General features: G+C 43.8%; 1 protein-coding gene across 1 annotated transcript in view; it reads left to right on the top strand.

Moving 5' to 3' along the window:
• The window catches only part of SIN3A (SIN3 transcription regulator family member A), an 88,571-nt gene that overhangs the window by 2,811 nt on the left and 60,591 nt on the right, over positions 1-25,169 (top strand). Inside the window, exon 2 of the mRNA XM_017854781.1 lies at positions 22,728-22,949. Coding sequence (XP_017710270.1) covers positions 22,761-22,949 — 189 coding nt within the window. The 5' untranslated portion in view covers positions 22,728-22,760. The remainder of the gene's footprint in view (positions 1-22,727; positions 22,950-25,169) is intronic.

The raw sequence follows: 25,169 nt of genomic DNA, 5'->3' as shown, positions 1-25,169 counted from the left end.
CTGTGTGAGGGGGGTGGGGGGCGGAGCGGGGTAGCTCTCCTCGCGGGAGGGGGAGGAGAGCGTAGTCCCGGTGCGCGCGGAGGGGGGCGGGCTCTCGCGCCGCCGCTCAGAGGCGGGGCCGGCGCGCGCGTGCGATTGTGGAGAAAGGGGCGGGGCCGGCTTCGCGCTGAGTGCGGTTTGCGGCCGACCACCCCCTCTCCGCCTCCTGGGGTGGGCGGGGCCTCGGGCTGGCGGCCGCGCTCTTGCCTGCTGGGGTCGGGGACGGATAGGGGGGTCTCCCGCGTGTAGATTCAGGGTGCGGCAGGGAGGGGGCGTGAAGTCTGAGTTCCTCCACCTTCTCGGGATCCGGTTGGCCGGAGGGGCCGTACTGATCCGTGATGCCACTCCCCTTGGCCGTCCCCCGCCTCCCACCCCGGCCCTGGGTTTCCGCCTCCTTGGCAATGAGGCGGTGCTAGGGAAAGCCCGCTGTCGGGTCTGGCTGGGAGTCTGGGCGTCTAGGTCTGCCCCGCCTTATGTCTCCGTGGGGAGGGAGGGGCTCCCGCCTACTGAGAGCTGCGGAGGTGTCAGGACTTACTCTGGTGGCTCGGTCATGCCTTCTGCCTAGGGCACAAGGGCCCTGTGCCGGAGCTGCTTTCTCTGTTTGCTCCATGCAGCGTGTCTGGCACCGTGCAGCCGGGAGAGTGGGAGCATGGTCACCCCCACCACCCTCCTGGTTGTATCTATTGGGGCGAAGTGCCTAAGGTCCTCTTGTAGGAGCGTGTGTGGCTGGTGCTGGAACCCTATTTCCGCGGTGGTGATGGTCGGGGAGGGGCAGGGAGTCATCAGAGACTAGAAATGTGGCGGAGGGAAAACCTTTCTGGGGTTCCCTTAATGTTCAGTTACCGTGGCTGTACGGGGCGGGGCTTCCTTTGAGCCAATGGGTGGTGGGTAGTAGACTTGGCGTCTGTTTCGGTGCGTTAGGACTTTAACCAAGTTAGCCTTGAAAAGGCAGTGGAAGTTCCTCCTCTTTACAATGCTGAGATTTATAACAGGAAAGTTGGGATTTACATTTTAATCTCAAAACTTTATAAAATAGGTTTTGTTGTTTTTTTTTTCTTTAAGAAAAATTCAGACTTAGAATAAAATACTCCGATATCTCTGACACTTGTAGTTTTGAACGCTTTCATTGTGCAGATGGTTCTGCTATATAAACTTAGTTTCCCGGCCGGGTGCGGTGGCTCATGTCTGTAATCCCAGCACTTTGGAAGGCTGAGGCGGGCCGATCGCTTGAGGTCAGGAGTTTGAGACCAGCCAGGCTTACATGGCGAAACCCCGTTTCTACTAAAAATACAAAAATTAGCTGGGCATGGTGGCAAGCGTCTGTAATCCCAGCTACTGGGGAGGCTGAGACAGGAGAAATCACTTGAACCCGGGAGGCGAGGTTGCAGTGAGCCGAGATCGGGCCATTGCACTGTAACCTGGGCGACAGGAGCGAAATTCCGTCTCAACAAACAAAAAAAATTTGGTTGCCCAAAGAATTTGCTATTTAGGTAACTATAGGTGAGAAGTCTTTTCTTTCTGGTTTTATGTAATTATGTTCGACCATCTAGACCACTTTCTATTTATAGTCTACATAGTACAGTGTTCTTGCCCTTTTTATTTCAGAGTAGGGTGAAGTTGTGGATCAGGGTAGCCTTCTGTATGTGACTTCTGTAGCGTTGCTCTCCAGCCTGCATTGGAGAGTCGCCTCAGGACATTTCAAATTTAACCTATAGCAGAACCACATTAGATGAGGTTTTTGCTTTCACTTGATACATTATCTTTTCCTATTGAGAGAAATTATTTCAATATTTTCACATTTTCATGAGAAAAATAAACATGGAACCAATGTTTATGCAGTAATGTCTAAATGAGCCTCTGGTTAATTATCTGAAGTGAATTTTTAGATTTGTGCTTTGGTTAGTAGGGTCTGGTGCCCTGTGCTCTGTTTATATGAAAAGGGTGGGTTCTATCTTCTCTGCCAAGGAAGTTGCAAAAGCAACAGCATTTTAGTTTAACTAATGATGGCTGTAATAGAATTGATGGGGAGACAAATCCAGGTGTTTTTTTCTGATGCCATAAACAGATAGTGGAGAACGACTGACCACTGAGGAAAATTTGGTCTACATATAGTAGTTCCCGTGATTTGCAGTGATATATACTGGGGAACACAGAAGAGTCTTTAAGGATTCAAGTAAGAACTTGGTTTTGCTGTATTAGGAGCGGTTTCATAAATGCTTCATAATCTCCAGATAATTATTTTATATACTATAATGTTGCTCAGAGATAAATAGCTTAGAAAGATTGGCACTTCGTAATTAAGAGGGTTTTAATAATTTACATACAGAGAAATACTTTTTTTCTTTTTTAAGGAAGGAGGTGTGTAGTCCTGGCAAAGTATAATTCTTTTTACATCTTCAGTGTAAGCAGACAAGACACTGGAGAGCTGTGCATGGCAGATGTTAGTACCCAGGAATTTTAATTGGAATTAAAAGGTTATGTCCATGGCATTCAGTAGTTCAGCATAGTGCTTTTCAAGGCTTTCTCACTTTTCTGGGCAATTCCACCAGCCAAGAGTTTGTTAAGCTTTACTTTCTGTAGGCCTTTAAAAAAAAAAATAGATGGTATATGCTTTTTCAAAATACACCTTCCTTGCCCCTTGAATAATAAAAGATGATATTTATTGAGCACTTACTGTGTCACAGATACTGTGTTAGGCACTAGATTTTTTTTTTTTTTTTTTTTTTTGAGACGGAGTCTTGTTCTGTCACCTGGGCTGGAGTACTGGAGTGCAATGGTGCAATCTCAGCTCACTGCAACTTCCACCTCCCGAGTTCAAGGGATTCTCCTGCCTCGGCCTCCACGAAGAAGCTGGGGCACCACCACTCCTGGCTAATTTTTGTGTTTTTAGTAGAGAAGGGTTTTACCATGTTGGTCAGGCTAGTCTCGAACTCCTGACCTCATGATCCGCCCACCTCAGCCTCCCAAAGTACTGGGATTACAGGCATGATCTACTGCACCCAGCCACATAATGTCTTTTCTTCGCATAATGTCTGTTGTTGTTGTTGAGACGGAGTCTGGCTCTGTGGCCCAGGCTGGAGTGCAGTGGCCGGATCTCAGTTCATTGCAAGCTCCGCCTCCCAGGTTCACGCCATTCTCCTGCCTCAGCCTCCCGAGTAGCTGGGACTACAGGCGTCCGCCACCTCGCCCGGCTAGTTTTTTGTGTTTTTTAGTAGAGACAGGGTTTCACTGTGTTAGCCAGGATGGTCTCGATCTCCTGACCTCGTGATCCACCCGTTTCGGCCTCCCAAAGTGCTGGGATTACAGGCTTGAGCCACCACGCCCGGCCTTTTTTTTTTTCTTTTGAGACGAAGTCTCACTCTGTCACCAGGCTGGAGTGCAGTGGCATGAACACAACTCACTGCAGTGTTGACCTTCTGGACTTAAGCGACCCTCCTACCTTAGCCTCCCAAGTAGCTGGGATTACAGGTGTGTGCCACCACACACCTGGCTAATTTTAGAAATATTTTTATAGAGATGAAGTCCTCCTGTGTTGCCCAGGCTGGTCTCGAACTCCTGGGCTCAAGAGATCCTTCTACTGCAGCCTCTCAGAGTGCTAGGATTGCAGACGTGAGCCACTGTGCCTGGTCATTGGTGGCAATTTCTAACTAATGTATTTCTTATTTGCCCCTTTTGCTTTTGTTTTCCCTACCCCCTTTTTGTCTTGTGTGCTTGTATGTTACTCATATTTCTCAGCATGGCAGTGGACCCTTCATGAGTCTTCTTGGTGTCCTCCAGGGCTAGGCTTGCTGATATATGGGCTATTGGAGGATATGTAGGTCCACATTCTTTATTTGCAGTTATGAAATGCAAGAGTTTGTTTTTTGCTAAGTCTAGTTCCACAACTAATTTTGGGGCACAACCTGACCTGGGCTGTCCCGCATGATGCAGAAATGTGACTGCTTGATTATGGGGATCTACCTCAGCCCTAGCTGAGAGAGAGAGATGATACAGTATATGTACCATATTGCCTTTCTAAAATCCAAACAATGCTAATGACTCTCTAACGGGGATCTCTCCCTCTACCGTAGACTAATATGTCTAGTGGCCCACTCAAGGTTTCCACTTGATGTCTCGTCTTGGATAACTAAGAGACATTGTTGACTCTTCTCTGTCTTTTTCATATGTGGTCCATCAGTAAATTTTATTTGCTCTATATTCAAAATACTATCCAGAATTAGACCACTTAGGATCTGCATCTCCATTGCCCTAGTCAGCACCTGTGCATCTCTAGCTTGGATTCTATTCTCCTTGTTTTGTTACTGCGACTCTTAAATCTTTCTCAACATAGCAACCCAAGTGATTCTTTTGAAACCTGTCATACCTTGTCATTTCTCTGCTTAAAACCATCCAGTGGCTTTCCATTTCAGTCTGAGTATTAAACCTGAGTCCTTACTAAGGTATGTCTGTAATGGGCCAGGGCCTGGTGGTTCATGCCTGTAAACCCAGCACTTTGGGAGGCCGAGGTGGGCAGATCAAGAGGTCAGGAGATCGAGACCATCCTGGTTAACACGGTCTCTACTAAAAAAAAATACAAAAAAGTTATCTGGGCATGGTGGCATACACGCCTGTAGTCCCAGCTACTCAGCAGGTCGAGGCAGGAGAATGGTGTGAACCCGGGAGGTGGAGCTTGCACTGAGCCAAGATCATGCCATTGCACTCCAGCCTGGGCGACAGAGCGAGACTCCATCTCAAAAGAAAAAAAAAAAGATATGTCTGTAATTCCAGCATTTTGGGAGCTGAAGTGCGAGGATCATTTGAGGCCAGGAATTTGAGACCAGCTTGGGCATCGTAACAAGACCCTATTTCTAGAAAAAAAATTAAAAATTTGCCAGGCATGCTGGTGTGTGCCTGTAGTCCCAGTTACTTGGGAGGCTGAGGCAGGAGGATTGAGCTCAGGAGTTTTAGGCTGCAGTGAACCATGACTGTGCCACTGTACCCCAGCCTTGACGACAAAATGAGACCCTGTCTCGAAAAAGAAAAAAAAGGAAAAAAACACCTGTAAGAACAAATGTGATGTACCCTCTGCCTGCCACCCTTATCCTAGTACCTTTCTGACTACATTTCTGACTAGTCCTTCTTTCGTTTTTCTTCAGCTACCCAGCCTTCATGCTGTTTTGGAAAATGTCAAGCACATGTGAGCCCTCACAAAGACATGAGGGTCTTTGCGTTTGCTCTCCCCTCTGCCTAGAAGGCTTTCTCCACTAATTTCTGCATGACTAGCTCCCTCACTTCCTTTACTCAAAAGTTACCTTCTCAGTAGGTATTCTCTGGCCATTCTTATCTACAGTTTCAAAAACTCTTCCTTGCCTTTTGTTCTTGATACCTGTCACTGCCTAACATTCTAAATATTATACTTTATCTGTTGTGTCATCTTTCACTAAAATGTAAGCTTCTTGAGGGAAGGGATTTTTGTTTACCGTTGTATTTCCAACTCCTAAAACACCTGGTGCATAGTATGTGCTCAGTAAATATTAGAGGATGTATACACGAATGAATGATTTGGTTTCCACCACAGACAGACAAAGCAGTATGTTGAGCATAGTGGAGGATACATAGATGGTTAAAGATGTTATGTGCCCATGTTTGTGTGGGAGCAGAAGAGCTAATGTGATCAAAGCAGTGTGAGATGTGAGTGACACATCCACCTGTCCTTTCAAGAGCCATCTTAAGTTTTATTCTTTGTAATGCTCTTTTTCTTTTGCTTTTCTTTTGCTTGCTTACTTTCTTTTTCTCTCTCTCTCTCTCTTTCTCTTTCTTTCTTCCTTTCTTTCTTTCTTTTTTTTGAGACAAGGTCTCACTGTGTTGCCCAGGTTAGAGTGCAGTGGTACTATCTCAGCTCATTGCACACACACACATAAACACACCCAGTTTCAACTGATTCTCCTGCCTCAGCCTCCCGAGCAGCTGGGATTACAGGCATGTGCCACTATGCTTGGCTATTTTTTTTTTTTTTGAGACGGAGTTTTGCCCTGTCCCCCAGCCTGGAGTGCAGTGGTGCAATCTCGGCTTGGCATAATCTCAGCTCACCGCAACCTCTGCCTCCCGGGTTCAAGTGATTCTCCTGCTTCAGCCTCAGTAGCTGGGATTACAGGCCTGTACCACCACACCCAACTAATTTTTGTATTTTTAGTAGAGACAGGGTTTCACCATGTTGGCCAGGCTGGCCAACTCGAACTCCTCACCTCAAATGATCCACCCACCTCGGCCTCCCAAAGTGTTGGGTTACAGGTGTGAGCCACTGTGCCTGGCCTAATTTTTGTGCTTTTAGTAGAGATGGGGTGTCACCTTGTTGGCCAGGCTGGTCTCGAGCTCCTGATCTCAAGGGCTTCGCCCGCCTTGGCCTCCCAAAGTGCCAGAGTGCTGGGATTATCAGCGTGAGCCATGGTATGGTGCTCAGCCCCCCAGGCTTAAGTGCAGTGGCATAATCATGGCTCACTTCATCCTCAACCTCCTGGGCTCAGGTGAGCCTCTGACCTCAGCCTTCCAAGTAGCTGGGACTATAGGGGCATGCTAATTAACATTAGCCTGCCCAGCTAATTTTTGTAATTTTTAAAGAGACGGGTTTGTCCATGTTGCCCGAGCTGGTCTCGAAATTCTGGGCTCAAGTAATCTGCCCGTCTTAGTCTCCCCAAGTGCTGGTATTGTAGGTATGACTCACTATGCCTGGCCTCTGGCCTCCTTTTTAATTAAAAAAAAAAAAAAAAAAAAATTTTTTTTTTTTTCCTTTTAGAGACAAGGTTTTGTTATGTTAGTTCAGGTTGGACTCAAACTCCTGGGCTCAAGTGATCTACGCACCTAAGCCTCCCCAAAACATCAGACTATATGGATGTGCCACCACACCCCGCTTATAATGCTATGTTATTTTCTCTTTTTTTTTTAATTTTTTTTTTTTGAGAGCAGCAAGTTCTCATCATTTTGTTCAGGCTGGACTTGAACTCCTGGCCTCAAGCAGTTCTCCCACCTACAGTGTCTCTCTGTAATCTTCCCTCTGCTAGGATTATGAGCCTGACCCTCCCCTACTATTAATACTTAAATTTTTGTTTTATTTACTTTTTCTATCTTTTATAAATTTTTTTTTCTTTTTTTTTTTGAAATGTAGTTTCGCTCTTTTCGCCTAGGCTGGAGTGAAGTGGTGCAATCTTGGATCACTGCAACCTCCACCTCCCAGGTTCACATGATTCTTCTGCCTTAGCCTCCCAAGTAGCTGGGATTACAGGTGCCCACCACCACGCCTGGCTAAGTTTTTTTTTTTTTTTTTTTTTTGAGACACTGTCTTGCTCTGTCGCCCAGGCAGACGTGGCGCGATATCGGCTCACTGCAATCTCCCCTTCCCAGGTTCAAGCAATTCTCCTGTTTCAGCCTCCTGAGTAGCTGGGATCACAGGTGCCCACCACCATGCCTGGCTAATTTTTGGTATTTTTAGTAGAGACAGGGTTTTACCACATTGGGCAGCCTTGTCTTGAACTCTTGACTTCAGGCGATCCACCCGCCTTGGCCTCCCAAAGTGCTGGGATTACAGGCATGAGCCACTGCATCTGGCCTTATAGATATTTTGAAAGATTAAATTTCTTATATTAAACAGAGACAGGGTCTCACCATATTGCCCAGGCTGGTCTTCCTGGACTCAAGCAGTCCACCTGCCTCAGACACCCAAAGTGCTGGGATTACAGGTGTTAGCCACCATGCCTGGCCTAATACTTAATTTTTTAAAAAACTTTTTGTTTGGAAATAATTTCAGACTTCAAAGAGAGTTGCAAAAATAATACAAATAAGGGCCCTATAATCTTCACCTAGATTCCCCAAGTGTGTCTTTTGAAACCACAATACAGTGATCAAATCAGAAAATTAACATTGATAACAATTATTAATACATTTTGAATTGAACTAAATAATTTTCTGTTCACTTTCTACCTACGGTAGTAAGAAATGTCTATGTAACATTAGTGTCATTGAACTCTATATTGCCCAGATTGGTCTCAAACTCCTGGGCTCAAGCAGTCTGCCCACCTTGGCCTCTGAAAGTGCTGGGATTACAGGCCTGAGCCACCCCACCTGGTCTGGACTCAATTTTAGTTTTGAGTTTTTTTTTTTTTAAAGCAGTATTAACTACTTGTAAAGATGTATATTTCATGACTTTTATTTATTGGAGGTCTTCAAAACAGCAAAGAGAAAATTTATTTTATTTTAATATTTTTTTTAGGTGGAGTCTTGTTCTGTCCCCAGGCTGGAGTGCAGTGGCACAATTTCGGGTAACTGCAACCTCTGCCTCCTGGGTTTAAGCGATTCTCCTGCCTCAGCCTCCCAAATAGTTGGGATTACAGGTGTGTACCACCACACCTGGCTGATTTTTGTAATTTTAGTAGAAATGGGGTTTCACCATATTGGCCAGGCTGACCTTGAACTCCTGACCTCCCAAAGTGCTGGGATTACAGGCATGAGTCACCACGCCCAGCCTGAAAATTATTTTTTTTCCAAAGTAATAAACTCACTTTAGCTATTACCACTTGTACATCTAAACAACGTTATGGGGTTTTACTGATCTTATTTTTCCTGTATATTGAAATATTTTGGTATTTCATCATCCTAGGAATTATTTCATCATTACTTATCAATTCCCAAATATGCTAAAAAGGACTAAAATAATATGACAAAGGGAGAATTACAGAATTGCTTAAAAGGATATGCAGTAATGAAATAAATCGTTAGTTTTACACGTCAGTTTTTATTTAGAGATGGGGCCTCGCTTTGTTGCCCAGGCCGAAGTGCAGTGGTATGATCATAGCTCACTGCAGCCTCAAGCTTCTGGGCTCAAGTGATCTTCCCACCTAAGCATCCTGGGTAGCTGGGACTATAGGTGTGCACCACAGCCCTTCAATTTTCTTATTGCTTTTCCCAAAACTTAGAGCAACTTTTTTTTTCTCTTTGGATGCACGGTCTCATTCTGTCACCCAGGCTGGAGTGTGGTGATGCAATCTCAGTTCACTGCAACCTTCTCCCAGATTCAAGCAATCTTCTCACCTCAGCCCCCCAAGTAGCTGGGACTACAGGCATGTGCCACCACACCTGGCTAATTTTTGTATTTTTTTGTAGAGAGAAGGTTTTGCCATGTTGTTCAGGCTGGTCTTGAACCCCTGGGCTCAAACAGTCCACGTGGCCACCTTAGCCTCCCAAAGTGCTGGAATTCCAGGTATGAGCCATCATGCCCAGCCTACAGCATCTTTCAAGAAAGTATAAAAGAAGTTGGGAGATACCATCTTAAACGTTATGTAAGATGTTAACATTTGGAAAATCTAGGGGAAGGAGTACATGATAATTTTCATACTATTTTTCAACTTTTAAGCTTTCATTGGACATATTTAAAAATCCATGGTTTTTCATTTTCCTCCTATAATGGCAAAGAGAAGAAAACTGACCATAGAAGACATTTTGGAGGAACTTGTAGATGAATGCTGTGTGACAGTAGTACTCTAGACTGTTAGGATGATGGTAAAGTTATATAAACCAAGTTGTAAAATACAAGTCTTCAGCCAGGCATGGTGGTGTGCACCTATATTCCCAGCATCTTGGGAGGCTGGGACAGGAGGATCACTTGAGCCCAGTACTTCAAAACCAGGCTGGACAACATAGCAGGATGCTGTTTCCACCCATATACATATGTGACTGTACCCTAGATGAGTTTAGAATGTGATTATTATTATTTTTTTTTTGAGACGGAGCTTTGCTCTTGTTGCCCAGGCCGGAGTGCCATAGCATAATCTCGGCTCACTGCAACTTCTGCCTCCTGGGTTCAAGGGATTCTCCTGCCTTAGCCTCCGGAGTGGCTGGGATTACAGGCATGCACCACCATGCCTGGCTAATTTTTGATATTTTTAGTAGAAGATGGGGTTTCTCCATGTTGGTCAGGCTGGTCTCAAACTCCCAACCTCAGGATCCACTTGCCTTGGCCTCCCAAAGTGCTGGGATTACAGTTGTGAGCCACCATGCCCGATGGTGATTTTTTTTATTTTTATTTTTTATTTTTTTAAAGATGGGATCTGTCTTACTATGTTGCCCAGGCTGGATTTAGATTCATGAGCTCAAGCTGTTCTCCTGCTTCATTCCCCCTAGATAACTGGAACTACAGGCACCCAGCTAGAATGTGATTTTCTTTTTATAAGAATCAGAACTGGTCTGGGTGCAGTGGCATATGCCTGCAATCCCAACTTCTTGGGAGGCTGAGGTGGGAGGATCGCTCGAGCCCAGAAGTTCGAGACCAGCCTGGGCAACATAGTGAGATTCTATTTTTAAGAAAATGAAAAAAGGCCGGGGCGCGGTGGCTCACCAAGCCTGTATCCCAGCACTTTGGGAGGCCGAGACGGTCGGATCACGAGGGTCAGGAGAATCGAGACCATCCTGGCTACATGGGTGAAACCCCGTCTCTACTAAAAAATACAAAAAACTAGCCGGCGAGGGTGGCGGGGGCGCCTGTAGTCCCAGCTACTTGGGAGGCTGAGGCAGGAGAATGGCATAAACCTGGGAGGCAGAGCTTGTAGTGAGCTGAGAATCCGGCCACTGCACTCTAGCCTGGGCGACACAGCGAGACCTCCATCTCAAAAAATAAATAAATGAAAATGAAAAAAAAAAAAAACCACTGCCCACTGTGCACTTTGCCAAAAGATGTATGATAGTATTCTTTCATCTTTCAGGATATTTGTTCAAAAACTTAGTTGATGCAGTTTGTAAATGGACAGGTGCCAAAGTTAAGTATATGTATATAGGTGGTTAGAATGAAAAGTGTGTAAAAATGAAAAAAAAAAATTGGAATTTTGTTTTATTTTGAGATAGAGTCTCACTCTTGTTGCCCAGGCTGGAGTGCAGTGGCGCGATCTTGGCTCACTTGCAACCTCTGCCTCCCAGGTTCAAGCGATTCTCCTGCCTCAGCCTCCCGAGTAGCTGGGACTACAGGTGCATGCCACCATGCCTGGCTAATTTTTTGTATTTTTGGTAGAGATGGGGTTTCACCATTTTAGCCAGGATGGTCTCTGTCTCCTGACCTCGTGATCCACCCACCTTGGCCTCTGAGAGTGCTGGAATTAGAGGTGTGAGCCACCGCACCCAGCCTGGATTGTTCATTCTGATTGTCATTTATTAGTCTAAAAATGAGAATGCTTACAATTATGGAGCAAAGAAGATGACTGTTCTCTCCGACAAAATTATGAAGTGAGTTTTCAAAGTATTTCATTTGATGATGCATGGGCAGAAAGGGAAAGAAAGACCCAGAGGTGATAAGCTAGAACCTTACTAGAGCTGTACCTGAAACCTGGAATCAGAATTTGCAAAATGGAAGCCAAGCGTAGTGGTGTGTACCTGTTTACAGAGTGGAAGCCAAGTGTAGTGTGCTGTGTACCAGCTACTCAGGAGGCTGACGCAGGAGGATCGCTTGTGGCCAGGAGTTCAAGACTGGCCTGTGCAATGTAGGGAGACCCTGTCTCCAAAAAAAAATTTTTTTTTAATTAGCCACTCTGTAGTCCCAGCTACTCAGGAAGCTGAGGTGGGAGGATTGTTTGAGTCCAGCAGTCTGTAATGAGCTATGATCATGCCACTGTACTCCAGCCTGGGCAATGGAGCAAGACACTCTTTTTTGTTTGTTTGTTTTTTGTTTTTGAGACGGAGTCTGGCATTGTTGCTCACGCTGCAGTGTAGTGGCAAGATCTTGGTCAACCTCCACCTTCCAAGTTCAAGCAATTCTACTGCCTCAGCTTCCTGAGTAGCTGGGATTATAGGCGCACGTCACCATGCCCGGCTAATTTTTGTGTTTTTTTAGTAAAGATGGGGTTTCACCATGTTGGCTAGGCTGGTCTTGAGCTCCTGACCTCACGTGATCCACCCGAGTTGGCCTCCCAAAGTACTGGAATTATAGGCGTGAGCCACTGTGCGCAGCTGACCCTGTTTCTTTTTCTTTTTTCTTTTTTTTTGTGAGACAGAGTCTTTGTTCTGTCACCCCAGCTGGAGTGCGGTGGTGCGATCTCAGCTCACTGCAAGCTCTGCCTCCCAGGTTCACGCCATTCTCCTGCCTCAGACTCCCGAGTAGCTGGGACTACAGGCGCCCGCCACCACGCCTGGCTAATTTTTTGTGTTTTTAGTAGATACAGGGTTTCACCGTGTTAGCCAGGATGGTCTCAATCTCCTGACATTGTGATTTGCCTGCCTCAGCCTTCCAAAGTGCTGGGATTATAGGCATGAGCCACCGCTCCCGACCCCCTGTTTCTTAAAAGAAAGAAAAAATTTATAGAATGGCTATGTTCCAGGTTCTTGCATGGTATTTGATGAGTAGTTGGTTGCATTTTAAAGGATGTTGGGCCGAGACGGGCGGATCACAAGGTCAGGAGATCGAGACCATCCTGGCTAACACGGTGAAACCCCGTCTCTACTAAAAAATATAAAAAACTAGCCGGGCGAGGTGGCGGGCGCTTGTAGTCCCAGCTACTTGGGAGGCTGAGGCAGGAGAATGGCGTAAACCCGGGAGGCGGAGCTTGCAGTGAGCTGAGATCCGGCCACTGCACTCCAGCCTGGGTGACAGAGCGAGACTCCGTCTCAAAAAAAAAATAATAATAATAAAGGGTGTTGCACATTTTGGATATTTATATCCCCCAGTGCCCAGGAAAGTACGGAATAAAAATTTAGATTTGCTACTTAAGGCTGGGCACGATGGCTCACGCCTGTAATCCCAGCACTTTGGGAGGCCGAAGCGGGCAGATCACTTGAGGTCAGGAGTTTGAGACCAGCCTGGCCAACATGGCAAAACCCCATCTCTACTAAAAATACAAAAATTAACCAAGTGTGGTGGCACGCTCCTGTAATTTCAGCTACTTGGGAGGCTGAGGCACAGGAATTGCTTGAACCTGGGAGGCAGAGGTTGCAGTGAATTGAGATTGTACCACTGTGCTCCAGCCTGGGTGACAGAGTGAGACTTTGTCTCCAAAAAAAACAAAAAAAAGGAAATTGCTACTTACATTCTTATTAAAATAGTAAGTAATAATAGTAGTTTTATTTTTTATTTTATTTTATTTTATTTTAGAGAGGGAGTCTTGCTCTGTTTCCCAGGCTGGAGTGCAATGGCGTGACCTTGGCTCACTGCAACCTCCACCTCCCAGGTTCAAGTGATTCTCCTGCCTCAGCCTCCAAAGTAGCTGGGATTACAGGTGCCTGCTACCACACCTGGCTAATTTTGTATTTTAGTAGAGATGGGGTTTCACCCTGTTGACCAGGCTGGTCTCGAACTCCTGACCTCAGGTGATCCACCCGCCTCAGCCTCCCAAAGTGCTGGAATTACAGGTGTGAGCCACCACACCTGGCCTTATTTTATTTTATTTTTTTATAGACTCAGTGAGCATTATGGTATCACAACAGCTGTAAAATTTTGCGTCAGAAGAGTTTTACAGATCAAACCTGACAGGAAACCAAGAAAGGGATGAAAGGGGACCAGGCGTAAAAAAAAGAGTTCTGAAAAACTCTAGGCCAGAGTGTCTGACCAGTGTATAATGGTATAATGCGGGTTAAAGGTGTATCATATGCCGTAAAAGAAGCACTGATGGTCAGGTGCAGTGGCTCACACCTGTAATCCCAGCACTTTGGGAGGCTGAGGCAAGTGGATCACCTGAGGTCAGGAGCTCCAGACCAGCCTGGCCAACATGGTGAAACCCCATATCTACGAAAAGTACAAAGATTAGCCGAGTGTGGTGGCAGGTGCCTGTAATCGCAGCTACTTGGGAGGCTGAGGCAGGAGAATCACGTAAACCCAGGAGGCAGAGGTCCCAGTGAGCCAAGACCACATCATTGCACTCCAGTCTGGGCAACAAGAACGAAACTCCGTCTTAAAAAAAAAAAAAGCATTGATGTCGTTCCATAACCAAGATGACTGTCCTGGACTACCTTTGTATAATTTGTCAAGCCACAGCATAAGATAATCCCACCAAAGCTCACAAAAGATACATGACAAGGCCGGGAGCAGTGGCTCACGCCTGTAATCCCAGCACTTTGGGAGGCTGAAGCGGGCGGATCACGAGGTCAGGAGATTGAGACCATCCTGGCTAACACGGTAAAACCCCGTCTCTACTAAAAAAAAAAACACAGAAAACAATTAGCCAGGCGTGGTGGCAGGCACCTGTAGTCCCAGCTACTCGGGAGGCTGAGGCCACAGAATGGTGTGAACCTGGGAGGTGGAGCTTGCAGTAAGCCGAGATTGCGCCGCTGCACTCCAGCCTGGACGACAGAGCAAGACTATCTAAAAAATAACATATATATACACACACACACACACACACACACACACACACGACATTTGGGGTTATGATTAGATTTAGGTTTCTCAACTTTGGCACACTGTTGACATTTGGGGCCAAATAATTTGTTGTGAGGAGACTGTCATGTCCATTGTAGGATGTTTGACAACATCCTTTTACACTACCTGTGAGATACCAGTAGCACTCCATCCTCCCGAGTTGTGACAACCAAAAATGTCTTCCATCATTACTACATATGCCCTAGGGAAGCAGAATCTCCCCTAGTTGAGGACTGCTGCATTAGAAGAATGTAAAAACTGAGTTCAAAGGAGGCTTGGATATTAGATCTAATGGTGTCTTTTGAGAAGAGCTGGTTGTTAATTTTGCCAAGTAATAATTCTAATCACTATGGGAAATCTAAATAGAGTGCCTTTCATTCTGTAATAGATTCTTTCTTAGCAGATTTTAAACCAGAGGTGGACTTTTGGACAAATTTTGAATTAGACTACTCAAATTTGCACTGGGTTGAAGTTACATTGACTTAATAACTTTGATAGAAGTTTGCTTTTGAAGAGAAACTTTCCATTATATCAAGAGTATGCATTTGTAAAAAATAAAGAGTATGTGTTTATTTATTTATTTATTTTATTTTTTGTTCTAAGAGTATGCATTTAAACAAACTGACCAGGATAGACTTTTGTTTTTTTGAGACAGGATCTTATTCCATCATCCATGCTGGAGTACAGTGGCATAATCACAGCTACCTATAGCCTCGACCTCCCAGGCTCAAGTGATCTTCCCACCTCAGCTTCCTAAGCAGCAAGGACTACAGGCTCACACTACCATGCCCAGCTAATTTTTAAATTTTTTTGTAGATATGGTGTCTCACTTTGTTGCCCAGGCTCATCTCAAACTCCTGGACTCAAGCAATCCTCCCACCACAGCCTCCCAAAGTGCTAGGGTTACATATGTGAGCCACTACGCCCAGCATCCCACCCATTTTTTTTGGAGATGGAGTCTTGGTCTGTCGACCAGGCTAGAATGCAGTGAGCGATCTCAGCTCACTGCAGCCTCCACACCCTGGGTTCAAGCGATTCTTGTGTCTCAGCCTCCTGAGTAGTTGAGGTTACAGGCACCCACAACCACACCCGGCTAATTTGTTTTTCGTATTTTAGTAAAGACAGGGTTTCACCATGTTGGCCAGACTGGTTTAGAACTCCTGACCTCAAGTGATCTGCCCACCTCAGCCTCCCAAAGTGCTAGGATTACAGATGTGAGCCACCATGCCCAGCCCCCACCTTTTATTATAATACATGGCCAGGTGACTTTTAGGACTTGTAGTTGTTTTTTTGTGTGTGCGTGTTTGGGATCTTCCTCTGTCACTCAGGCTGGAGTGCAGTGGTGCAATCTTGGTTAATGTAACCTCCACCTGCTGGCCTCAAATGATCCTTCCTCCTCAGTCACCCAAAGTGCTAGGATTACAGGCACAAGCCACCGTGCCTGCCAGGTGACTTTTAAATGTTCTGCTGCCATTATTTAGTCTTCTCTCCATGGTTTCTATACGTGAAAGTGCTTTTTTTTTTCTTTTTATAATGTTTTCGTAGACTAGACTTATGAGAGTACTGTAAACTCCAAATTTGAAACAGTTGGAGACTGTGGTTCCATCGTTTGGCTTTCAAGTATTTTATATTCTAGAATTATACTGTACCCCTCTGCAAGTGTGGTTTTATGATCTGTCCAATGTTTCTACTTTAGATTGGTCATATATTCCAAGGAGGAAGAATTCAACCTCTTGCTCCTTTAGCTAGGTATGTGACCTTGAACAAGTTATTTGAGTATCAGTTTCCCTGAAAAGAAGAGGGCTCTGACTGATCGCAGTGGCTCATGCCTATACTCCCAGCATTTTGGGAGGCCAAGGCAGGAGGATTGTTTGAGGCCAGGAGTTCGAGACCACCCTGGGCAGCATAGCAAGACCCTGTCTGTACAAAATACAAAAGTTAGCCAGGTATGGTGGCGCTGCCTATGTCCCAGCTACTTGGGAGGCTGAGGTGGGAGGATTACTTGAGCCCAGGAGATTGGGGATGCAGTGAGCCATGATTGCACTGCTGCACTCCAGCCTGATGGACATAATGGTACACTATTGCAAAAAAAAAAAAAAAAAAAAAAAGAAGGAGGGTTCTGGGACTGCCTATCTGACAGGATTGTTGCGAGGAGGATGTCAGCTGATAGCAGTCATATATGGAAGACTTGGCTGTTGTCAGGGAGGAAATCTCTGACTCAGTGCTGGACTTCTAACCCTCCGCACAGCGCCAGGTATGACGTACACACTTGCTAATTACTTATGGGATGAATGACTTGGCAAAGATTGTAAATAACTATTGCCTATACGTCTAAACTTACTATAATATTAATTTCATGCTTTATACTCCTGTGTTCTAATTCATCTCTAATTTTCAAGATGTAGCTGATTATTTGCCTTTATAGAGTCTTCCCAAGTGTACATGTCTGTACTCCTTTCCCAATTTGTAGTACTTATTTTTTACACTCGGGAGCTGGTTTGTATTGTTGGCTTTTCTTCCTGTTTTTTTTTTTTCCTAACCCTCAGAATCTGTGGATTTTTTTTTCCAAGACTTTATCAAGAAAATTTCTAAATATACAACAAAGTTGATAGAATTTTAGTAAATATAATGAACACCCATATACACACTACCTAGATTTTACCATTATCATTTTTCTACTACTTGGTTTAACATATGCGTGTCCACCTATCCATCCCTCCATCAGTGAATCTAATTTTTTGATGTATTTCAAAATAAATCGCAGACATTAGTATACTTCATCTAAGTACTTGAGCATGTTTATCATTATCTAGAGTTTAATATTGTTTGTAGCATTTTTCTTTTTTGCCCAGGCTGGAGTGCAGTAGCAAGATTCAGCTCACCTCAACCTCCATCTCCTGGGCTCACGTGATCCTCCCATCTCAGCCCCCTAAATAGCTGGGACTACAGGTGCATGCCACCATGCATGGCTAATTTTGTATTTTTTGTAGAGACGGTCTCGCTATGTTGTCCAGGCTGGTCTTGAACTCCTGTGCTCAAGAGATTCGCCTGCTTCGGCCTCCCAAAGTGCTGGGATTACAGGCACTTTGTGAGCCACTGTGCCTCGCTACCATGTTTTTTCTTTCTCTTTTTTTTTTTTTTGAGACGGAGTCTCGGTGTCTCGCTCTGTTGCCCAGGCTGGAGTGCAGTGACATGATCACTGCTCACTACAACCTTGCAAACTCAACTTCTGCGGTCAAGCGATCCTTCCACCTCAGTCCCTGGAGTAGCTAGTACTATAGTTGTACACCAACACTTCCAGCTAAAATTTTTTTTTTTATTTTGTAGAGACAGGGTTATCCCATTGTTGCCCAGACTGGTCTCGAGCTCCTGGGCTCAAGCCATCCTTGAGCCTCAGGTTCCCAAAGTGTTGGGATTACAGGCATGAGTCACTATGCCCAGCCATATTTTTCTTTCGATGCAAATGTTGCATATAATAAAATGTACAAATCTTTAGTACGTTTTGTGTGTGTATACATACATGAGATCATGCTATATGTATTCTACAGCTTACTGTTTTCTTTTTTTCTTTTTTTCTTTTTTTTTTTTTTTTTTTTTTTGGAGATGTAGTTTCACTCTTGTTACCCAGGCTGGAATGTGCAATGGCACCGTCTTGGCTCACCTCAACCACTACCTCCTGGGTTCAGCGATTCTCCTGCCTCAGCCTCCCGAGTAGCTGGGATTACAGGCATGCACCACCACGCCCGGCTAATGTTTGTGTGTTTTTAATAGATACAGGGTTTCTGCATGTTGGTCAGGTTGGTCTCGAACTCCCAACCTCAGGTGATCCACCCGCCTTGGCCTCCCAAAGTGCTGGGATTATAGGTGTAAGCCCCCGTATCCGACCTAGCCTGCTATTTTCACTTAGTATGTCTTAGAGTTCATTCTTTGTACTTGTGGATAAACCCTGATCTTTCTGATTCCTACATAGTTTTGCATAATATGCATGATCACGTTTATTTAGCTGTTGATATACATTTAGATTTTCATACTTTGCTGCAATAAATATACTTGGCAGATGTGTAGGATAGAGACCTGAAAGTGGAATTGCTAGTTTTAGTATTCCAAAATCTAGTATGTTTTAGAGTTCATTATTTATATTTGTGGATAAACTTTGATCTGATTCTTACATAGTTTTCCATAATATGCATGGAATGGGTATGCACATTTAAAATTTTAATAAATAGCTACAAGTTGCCAACTAAATAGGCTGTACCAATTAAAGCCTCCTCCATCAGTGTTTCCCTGTATCCTTACCCACAGTGCATCATTTTTTTTTAAATTGCTTTGGAGTAGATTACTTTTTTTTTTTTTCCCGAGGCGGAGTTTCGCTCTTGTTGCCCAGGCTGGAGTGCAATGGCATGATCTCGGCTCACTGCGATCTCTGCCTCCCAGGTTCAAGCAGTTCTCCTGCCTCAGCCTCTGGAGTAGCTGGGATGACAGGCATGCACCACCACACCCGGCTAATTTTGTATTTTTAGTAGAGACGGAGTTTCTCCATGTTGATCAGGCTGGTCTCGAACTCCCGACCTCAGATGATCCATTCACCTTGGCCAACCAAAGTGCTGGGATTGTAGGTGTGAGCCATGGTGCCCAGCCTTTTTTATTTATTTATTTATTTATTTTGAGACTTAGTTCTGCTCTGTTGCCCAGGCTGGAGTGCAGTGGTGTCATCTCAGCTCACTGCAACCTCCGCCTCCCAGGTTCAAGTGATTCTCATTCTTCAGCCTCTGAGTAGCTGGGATTACAGGCACCCACCACCACACCCGGCTAATTTTTGTATTTTTAGTAGCGGGAGGGTTTCACCGTGTTGGCCAGGATGGTCTTGAACTCCTGACCTCAAGTGATCCGCCCACCTCGGCCTCCCAAAGTGCTGGGATTACAGGCATGAGCCACCGCGCCTGGCCTACTTTACACATTTTTTATTACTAGTGAGGCTATGTATGGTTTCCCCAACTAGTTTTTATACTTTTAGAGGGCAAGGGCTGAAATCATACAGACTTCATATCTACTCACTAAGCATTTGCTTTTAATGAATGAATGCTACTGAAGCATTTCTGCTTTATTAGGTTTAGGCTGAAGAAGGATGAGTTAGCTAAGTGTGTGAAAGGTTAAAAACAGCTGAACTTGCTCCCTGCATGTGTGCCTTAAATAAGTAAAGGGATTCTTCCTTCATTTCTTCTCTTCTGTAAGAGGTAAGGTAGTGAAGTAGTTAAGAGCCAGGCTCTGGAGACCGATTTCCTGGATTTATATCCCAGCTTTGCCTGTTACTAGCTGTGCAACCTTGGGCGGTTTACTTAATCTTTGTGTTTCAATTTCCTCATTCATAAATTAGAGAACACCTTGCTTATAAGGTTGTTGTGAAGGATGATTAGGCCCTGAAACAAGGGGTATGATTAGAGTGGAAGCAATGTATTTGAGAGAGAGAGTTAGGAATAGAACTGTGAATGATAATTGTTAAAGAAATAAAGTATGGTTCAGAGAAAGTTCAGCCTCTGCAGTGTTGTAGAGGTGGTATGGAAAGCAAACTCTGGAGGTGGATGAAGTTAAATACCATATGAAATCCCAATTGCTTTATAAAACGATATTTTAACAGCCAAAAGATAGGATATGATATCAGAATAAACCATAATACTGTGATACTATGAAAAGTTCACTTCTTTTTCCTTATAGACTGGTTCATAAACCAGCATTTGGAAATCACTAATGTAGGCTGATCCCCTCCTTTTGCCCCCGTTTGAAAACAGGGCCAAAATTAGAAAGCTTCGTGGTAGATAGAGTTTGGAGTAGAATCCAGTTCTTTTTTGTTTGTTTTTATTTTTTGCCCTCAAACACTCTCCCATCCAATAGAATCCAGTTCTTAAAAGGTACTCTAGTGTTTTTTCTGTAGTCGTGCTGTGCTCTTCACATCTGATTTTGGCTTATTATTTATTAAGTTTTTTGTTGTTGTTTTTTGAGACAGAGTCGCTCTGTCACCCAGCCTGGAGTGTAGTGGTGCAATCTCGCTCACTGCAACCTCCTCCTCGCAGGTTCAAGTGATTCTCCTTCCTCAGCCTCCTGAGTAGCCGGAATTACAGGCACATGCCATCATGCCTGGCTAATTTTGTATTTTTAGTAGAAACAGGGTTTCACCATGTTGGCCTGGCTGGTCTCAAACTCGTGACCTCAGATGATCTATCTACCACGGCCTCCCAAAGTGCTGGGATTACAGGTGTGAGCCACTGTGACCAGCCTATAAAGTTTTTTTTTTAAAACCCAGTGCTGTCCTATCATAACATTTCTATAATTGTTTTTTGTTTTTTGTTTTGAGACAGATTCCCAGTCTGTTGCCCAGGCTGGAGTGCAGTGGCAGGACCTCCACTCACTGCAACCTCTGCCTCCTGGATTCAAGCAATTCTCGTGCCTTAGCCTCCCAAGTAGCAGGGATTACAGGTGTGCGCCATCACGCCTGGCTAATTTTTGTATTTTTACTGGAGACACCATTTCACCGTGTTGGCCAGGCTGGTCCTGAACTCCTGACCTTAGGTGATCTGCCTGCCTCAGCTTCTCAAAGTTCTAGGATTACAGGTGTGAGCCACTGCATCCAGCCTATAAAGTATTGACTTCATTTTTGGTTACAGAGGTTAGTCTCAGATGAATTAAGCATCAGTTTTCAACCAACAGAACCCAAGACCAAACCACTGAAAGTCATGAACATATATAAGAAATAGCCAAAAAGACGTTTTACTCTACCTATGATTAAACCCAGTTCCTCATCCCAAAGCACGTTGAGGTTTAGTGTTTGTAGTTGATTAGTGGCTCTGCAAATATCAAATAGCATGCATAAATCTATATTCTCAACCTCTTAATATGTCTAAAAGCTTTTGGAATACTAAGCTAAACATGCTACTTCGTACTAGAAAAACCTAGGAAAGCATAACTAGCTAAGACATTTTAAATTACTTCTCCTCAGCAGCTGTCAGAAACGTTCTCAACTCCATTTAACTGAGTTCCACATATTATCACACACAAAGCTGAGAGACTTAGTCTGGAGTTATATAGGCCACAGAGAGTGTATTTGTGGCTCGAGTTTACAGAAAGATAAAAGTGGCCAGCTTGCAAATTAATCAGTTGTGCTGCTGTGTCAGGGTCCCACTTAGGTGTGTGAAATGTGAGAAAAACCTGAGACAGGATTTCAGATCTAAGGATTAGAGTGGCAGCCAGATTGAGGACTATCTTGAGGACAAAGAAAAGGTGAAACAGCCTTGGAGAGTCCTTGTAAAGACTACTTTCCCTTCAGGGTTTGTGTGCTCCCAGAGGCTAAAGAAAAGATCTTGGGTAGACTTAAGAATTAGGTAAAGATTATTATTCTTTTTTTAACATACCTTACTTTAGATGAGGGGAGTGGTTTGCCAGATCTCCCACTATTACTGTAATTTTTATCTTCTTTCCATAGCAGTAGTGTCTTATTTAAGATATTTTTTGGGGACTGGAAAAGTGGTGGGGCCTTTTGTCTTTGGATGGCTGATGCATTCTTTCTCACTGAGGGTGTGTTACGCTTGTGTTAGTGATACTGATGTGGAAACACTCCGAAGACCCAAATAGATTCCAGGGCCAAATGTTCGTAGACTTTTTGTGTCCTGCAGGAAGGAAATTGTCTCCCACAGAGATATTATTAAGCTAAGAGAATCTCTTCTTATAACTGTTAGAACCAGAAGAAAACTTAGGCGTGATCTGTTCCAACTTTCTTATTTTATAGTTGGAGAAACAAATTCACATAGAACGGGGAACTTGTTGAAATTACATAGCATTTTAAATTGGCAAGTCTAGAATCTTTGTCTTCCCATTCCTGGCACAGTGTTCTTTCCATGATACCATTTTAATTGTTGAAACAAATTTTAAATTAGACCACAATTATAGTAGTAGGTTTTGAGAGGATTTAAGAAGAAGTGCTTGAATTTTTTTGCAGCATGTGGATATGTAATTAATATTAGGAGTGATACCACTGGAGGAGAAAACAAGAGAATAATGGGAAAAAAGGTTGTGTTTGTATTTTAAATTGGAGCCTATTTTTCAACTTCACAGTACCAAATTAATTAAAACTATGTTATTTAAATGTGTTTTTCATTTATAACTTGTTCACTGTGGTTGGGCGGTATGCCCACATACACTTAAACGTCACTAAGATGAAACAGATGATCAGTTCTGGGAGTCAAGCTTTTACTAAACTTGGGTGACTGGTCCTAAGTTAGGTACATCATACTGGAGTGAGAATTGACTTGCATGCTATTGCTTTTGGTTTCTGCAGGTTTTGTAGTGCATCCCTGAGCATGAGTGCAGAATGAAGCGGCGTTTGGATGACCAGGAGTCACCGGTGTATGCAGCCCAGCAGCGTCGGATCCCTGGCAGCACAGAGGCTTTTCCTCACCAACACCGGGTGCTTGCCCCTGCCCCTCCTGTATATGAAGCAGTGTCTGAGACCATGCAGTCAGCCACGGGAATTCAGTACTCTGTAACACCCAGCTACCAGGTAAGCTGGAGCGAACCAAGGGACTAGAATGAGTGAGGAGGAATAGTGATTTTAGGCAGTTATAAAACATTTTTTTAGTACTGTGTTAGATATTTAAAAATTGTTGAGTATGTGTAAGGTAAAAAAAAAAATTGTGTACTCACCGTACAAATTTATAAAAAAAGAATGTTGTCATGACCTTTGAAGTTCTCTGCGTATCCCACTCTGCTCCCTTCTTTTCCCTCCCTTCAGAGGTAGCCACTAATCTAAACTTTGTATTTATCATTCCCTTGACTTTATTTACTTAAAAAAAAACTAACATAATTGTTTAGTTTTGATATTTCTGAACTTTTATATAAATGGAAACATTTTTTTCTTTGGCTCACTTTTAAAAAAAACCCACATTTTGTAGATCGCTGTAATTCCACCATTTTCACTCTAGTGTAAATTATATGCATATACTTAATTTATTTGTCAATTCTACCATTGGACTATTGGGCTGTTTCCAGGTTTTTGCTTTTACAAAGGTGCTGCTTTGAACGTTCTGATATTCTTAGTGCACTCATTGGCAATTCATGACAAAATAAGAAGCTTGTGCCAGAATTTAAATCAACGCACTTAAGACAGTCTTGCTATTTATTATTTAAAAAGACAGCTGAATTAAACATCATTATAGTGAAATATGACTTGACTCTTGGACAGTGTGGGGGTTGAGGCACTGACCGCCCCCCTCCCCATGCAGTCAAAATACATGTATAACTTTTTTCTTTTCTTTTCTTTTTTTTTTTTTTGGAGATAGGGTCTTGCTCTGTGGCCCCTGCTGAAGTGCAGTGGTGTGACCATGACTCACTGCAGCCTCAAACTCTTGGGCTCAAGCAGTCCTCCCGTGCCCCAGCCTCCCTGGTAGCTAGGACTAGGTGCGCACCACCATGCCTGGCTAATTTTTATGATTTTTGTAGAGATGAGGTGTTGCTGTATTGCTCAGGCTGGTCCTAAACTCTTGGCCCCAAGCTATCTTCCCCCCTCAGCCTCCCAAAATTGCTGGGATTACAAGTCTGAGCCACTGTGTCCGGCCCATGTATAATTTTGACTCCCCAAAACTTAAATACAAATAGCCTATTGTTGTTCAGAAGCTTTACCAATAACATAAATGGTTGATTAGCATGTATTTTGTATATTTGTCATATACTATCTTCTTAAAATAATCTAGAAGAAAGAAAATACTAAGAAAATCATAAGGAAGAGAAAATATATCTACTGTTTATTAAGTGGAAGTGGACCATCATAAAGGTCTTCATCCTTGTCTTCACATTGAGTAGGCTGAGGAGGAGGGAGAAAGAAGATGAAGGGTTAGTCTGGCCATCTCAGGGGTGGCAGAGGTGGGAGAAAATCCACGTGTAAGTAGACTTGTGTTGTTGCTGAGTCCAGTGGCTTGCACCCATAATCCCAACACTTGGGGAAATTGGAAGCATGAGGATGGCCTGAGCCAAGGAGTTAGAGATCAGCCTGGCATCTCTCCTAAAAATAAAGATTAGCAGGGCGTAATGGTGCACACTTGTGTTCCTAGCTGCTTGGGATGCTGAGGTGGGAGGATCATTTGAGCCTGGGAGGTTGAGGCTCCAGTGAATATGCTACCACACCCAGCATGAGTGACAAAGAGTGTGAACTTGTCTCAAAAAGAAAGAATTAATTAATTTAAATAAATAAATAAATAAATTAGCCAGGCATAGTGATGTGCATCTGTAGTCCTAGCTACCTGGGAGACTGAGGTGAGAGGATTGCTCAAGCCCAGGAAGTCAAGGCTGCAGTGAGCTGTGATCAAGCAACTGTACTTCAGACTGGACAACAGTGCAAGACCCTGTCTCCTTAAAAACAAAACAAAAACCTGTGTTATTCAAGGGTCTGCCATAGCTGATTTACATTGTGGTGCAAACTTCTTACACTGTTGCGAATCAGTCAGCAGGTTTGAGGACATACAGGAGTTTGTCAAGTACCTATGAAAGGGATTGCTGTGTCACAGGGTATATGCATCTTTTAGCAAGTTCCCCCAAGCATTGTATATTCCTCTTGTTCTATGTCCTGACCAACACTGATCATCTGTTACTCTGTTTTGTAGAAGTGAAGAAATTTGGTTTTTGCCCTTTTTTATTGTGAAAGTAATATATCACTTCAGTTTTTTTATTTTTTCTTTTCTTTTCTTTTTTTCTTTTTTCTTTCTTTTTTTTTTTTTTTTTTTTTTTT

Source organism: Rhinopithecus bieti, unplaced genomic scaffold, assembly GCF_001698545.2.
Source record: "Rhinopithecus bieti isolate Rb0 unplaced genomic scaffold, ASM169854v2 scaffold_39856, whole genome shotgun sequence".
NCBI lineage: Eukaryota > Metazoa > Chordata > Mammalia > Primates > Cercopithecidae > Rhinopithecus > Rhinopithecus bieti.
Note: the sequence above shows the minus strand (reverse complement) of the source record. Positions and strands in the feature narration are given on the sequence as shown.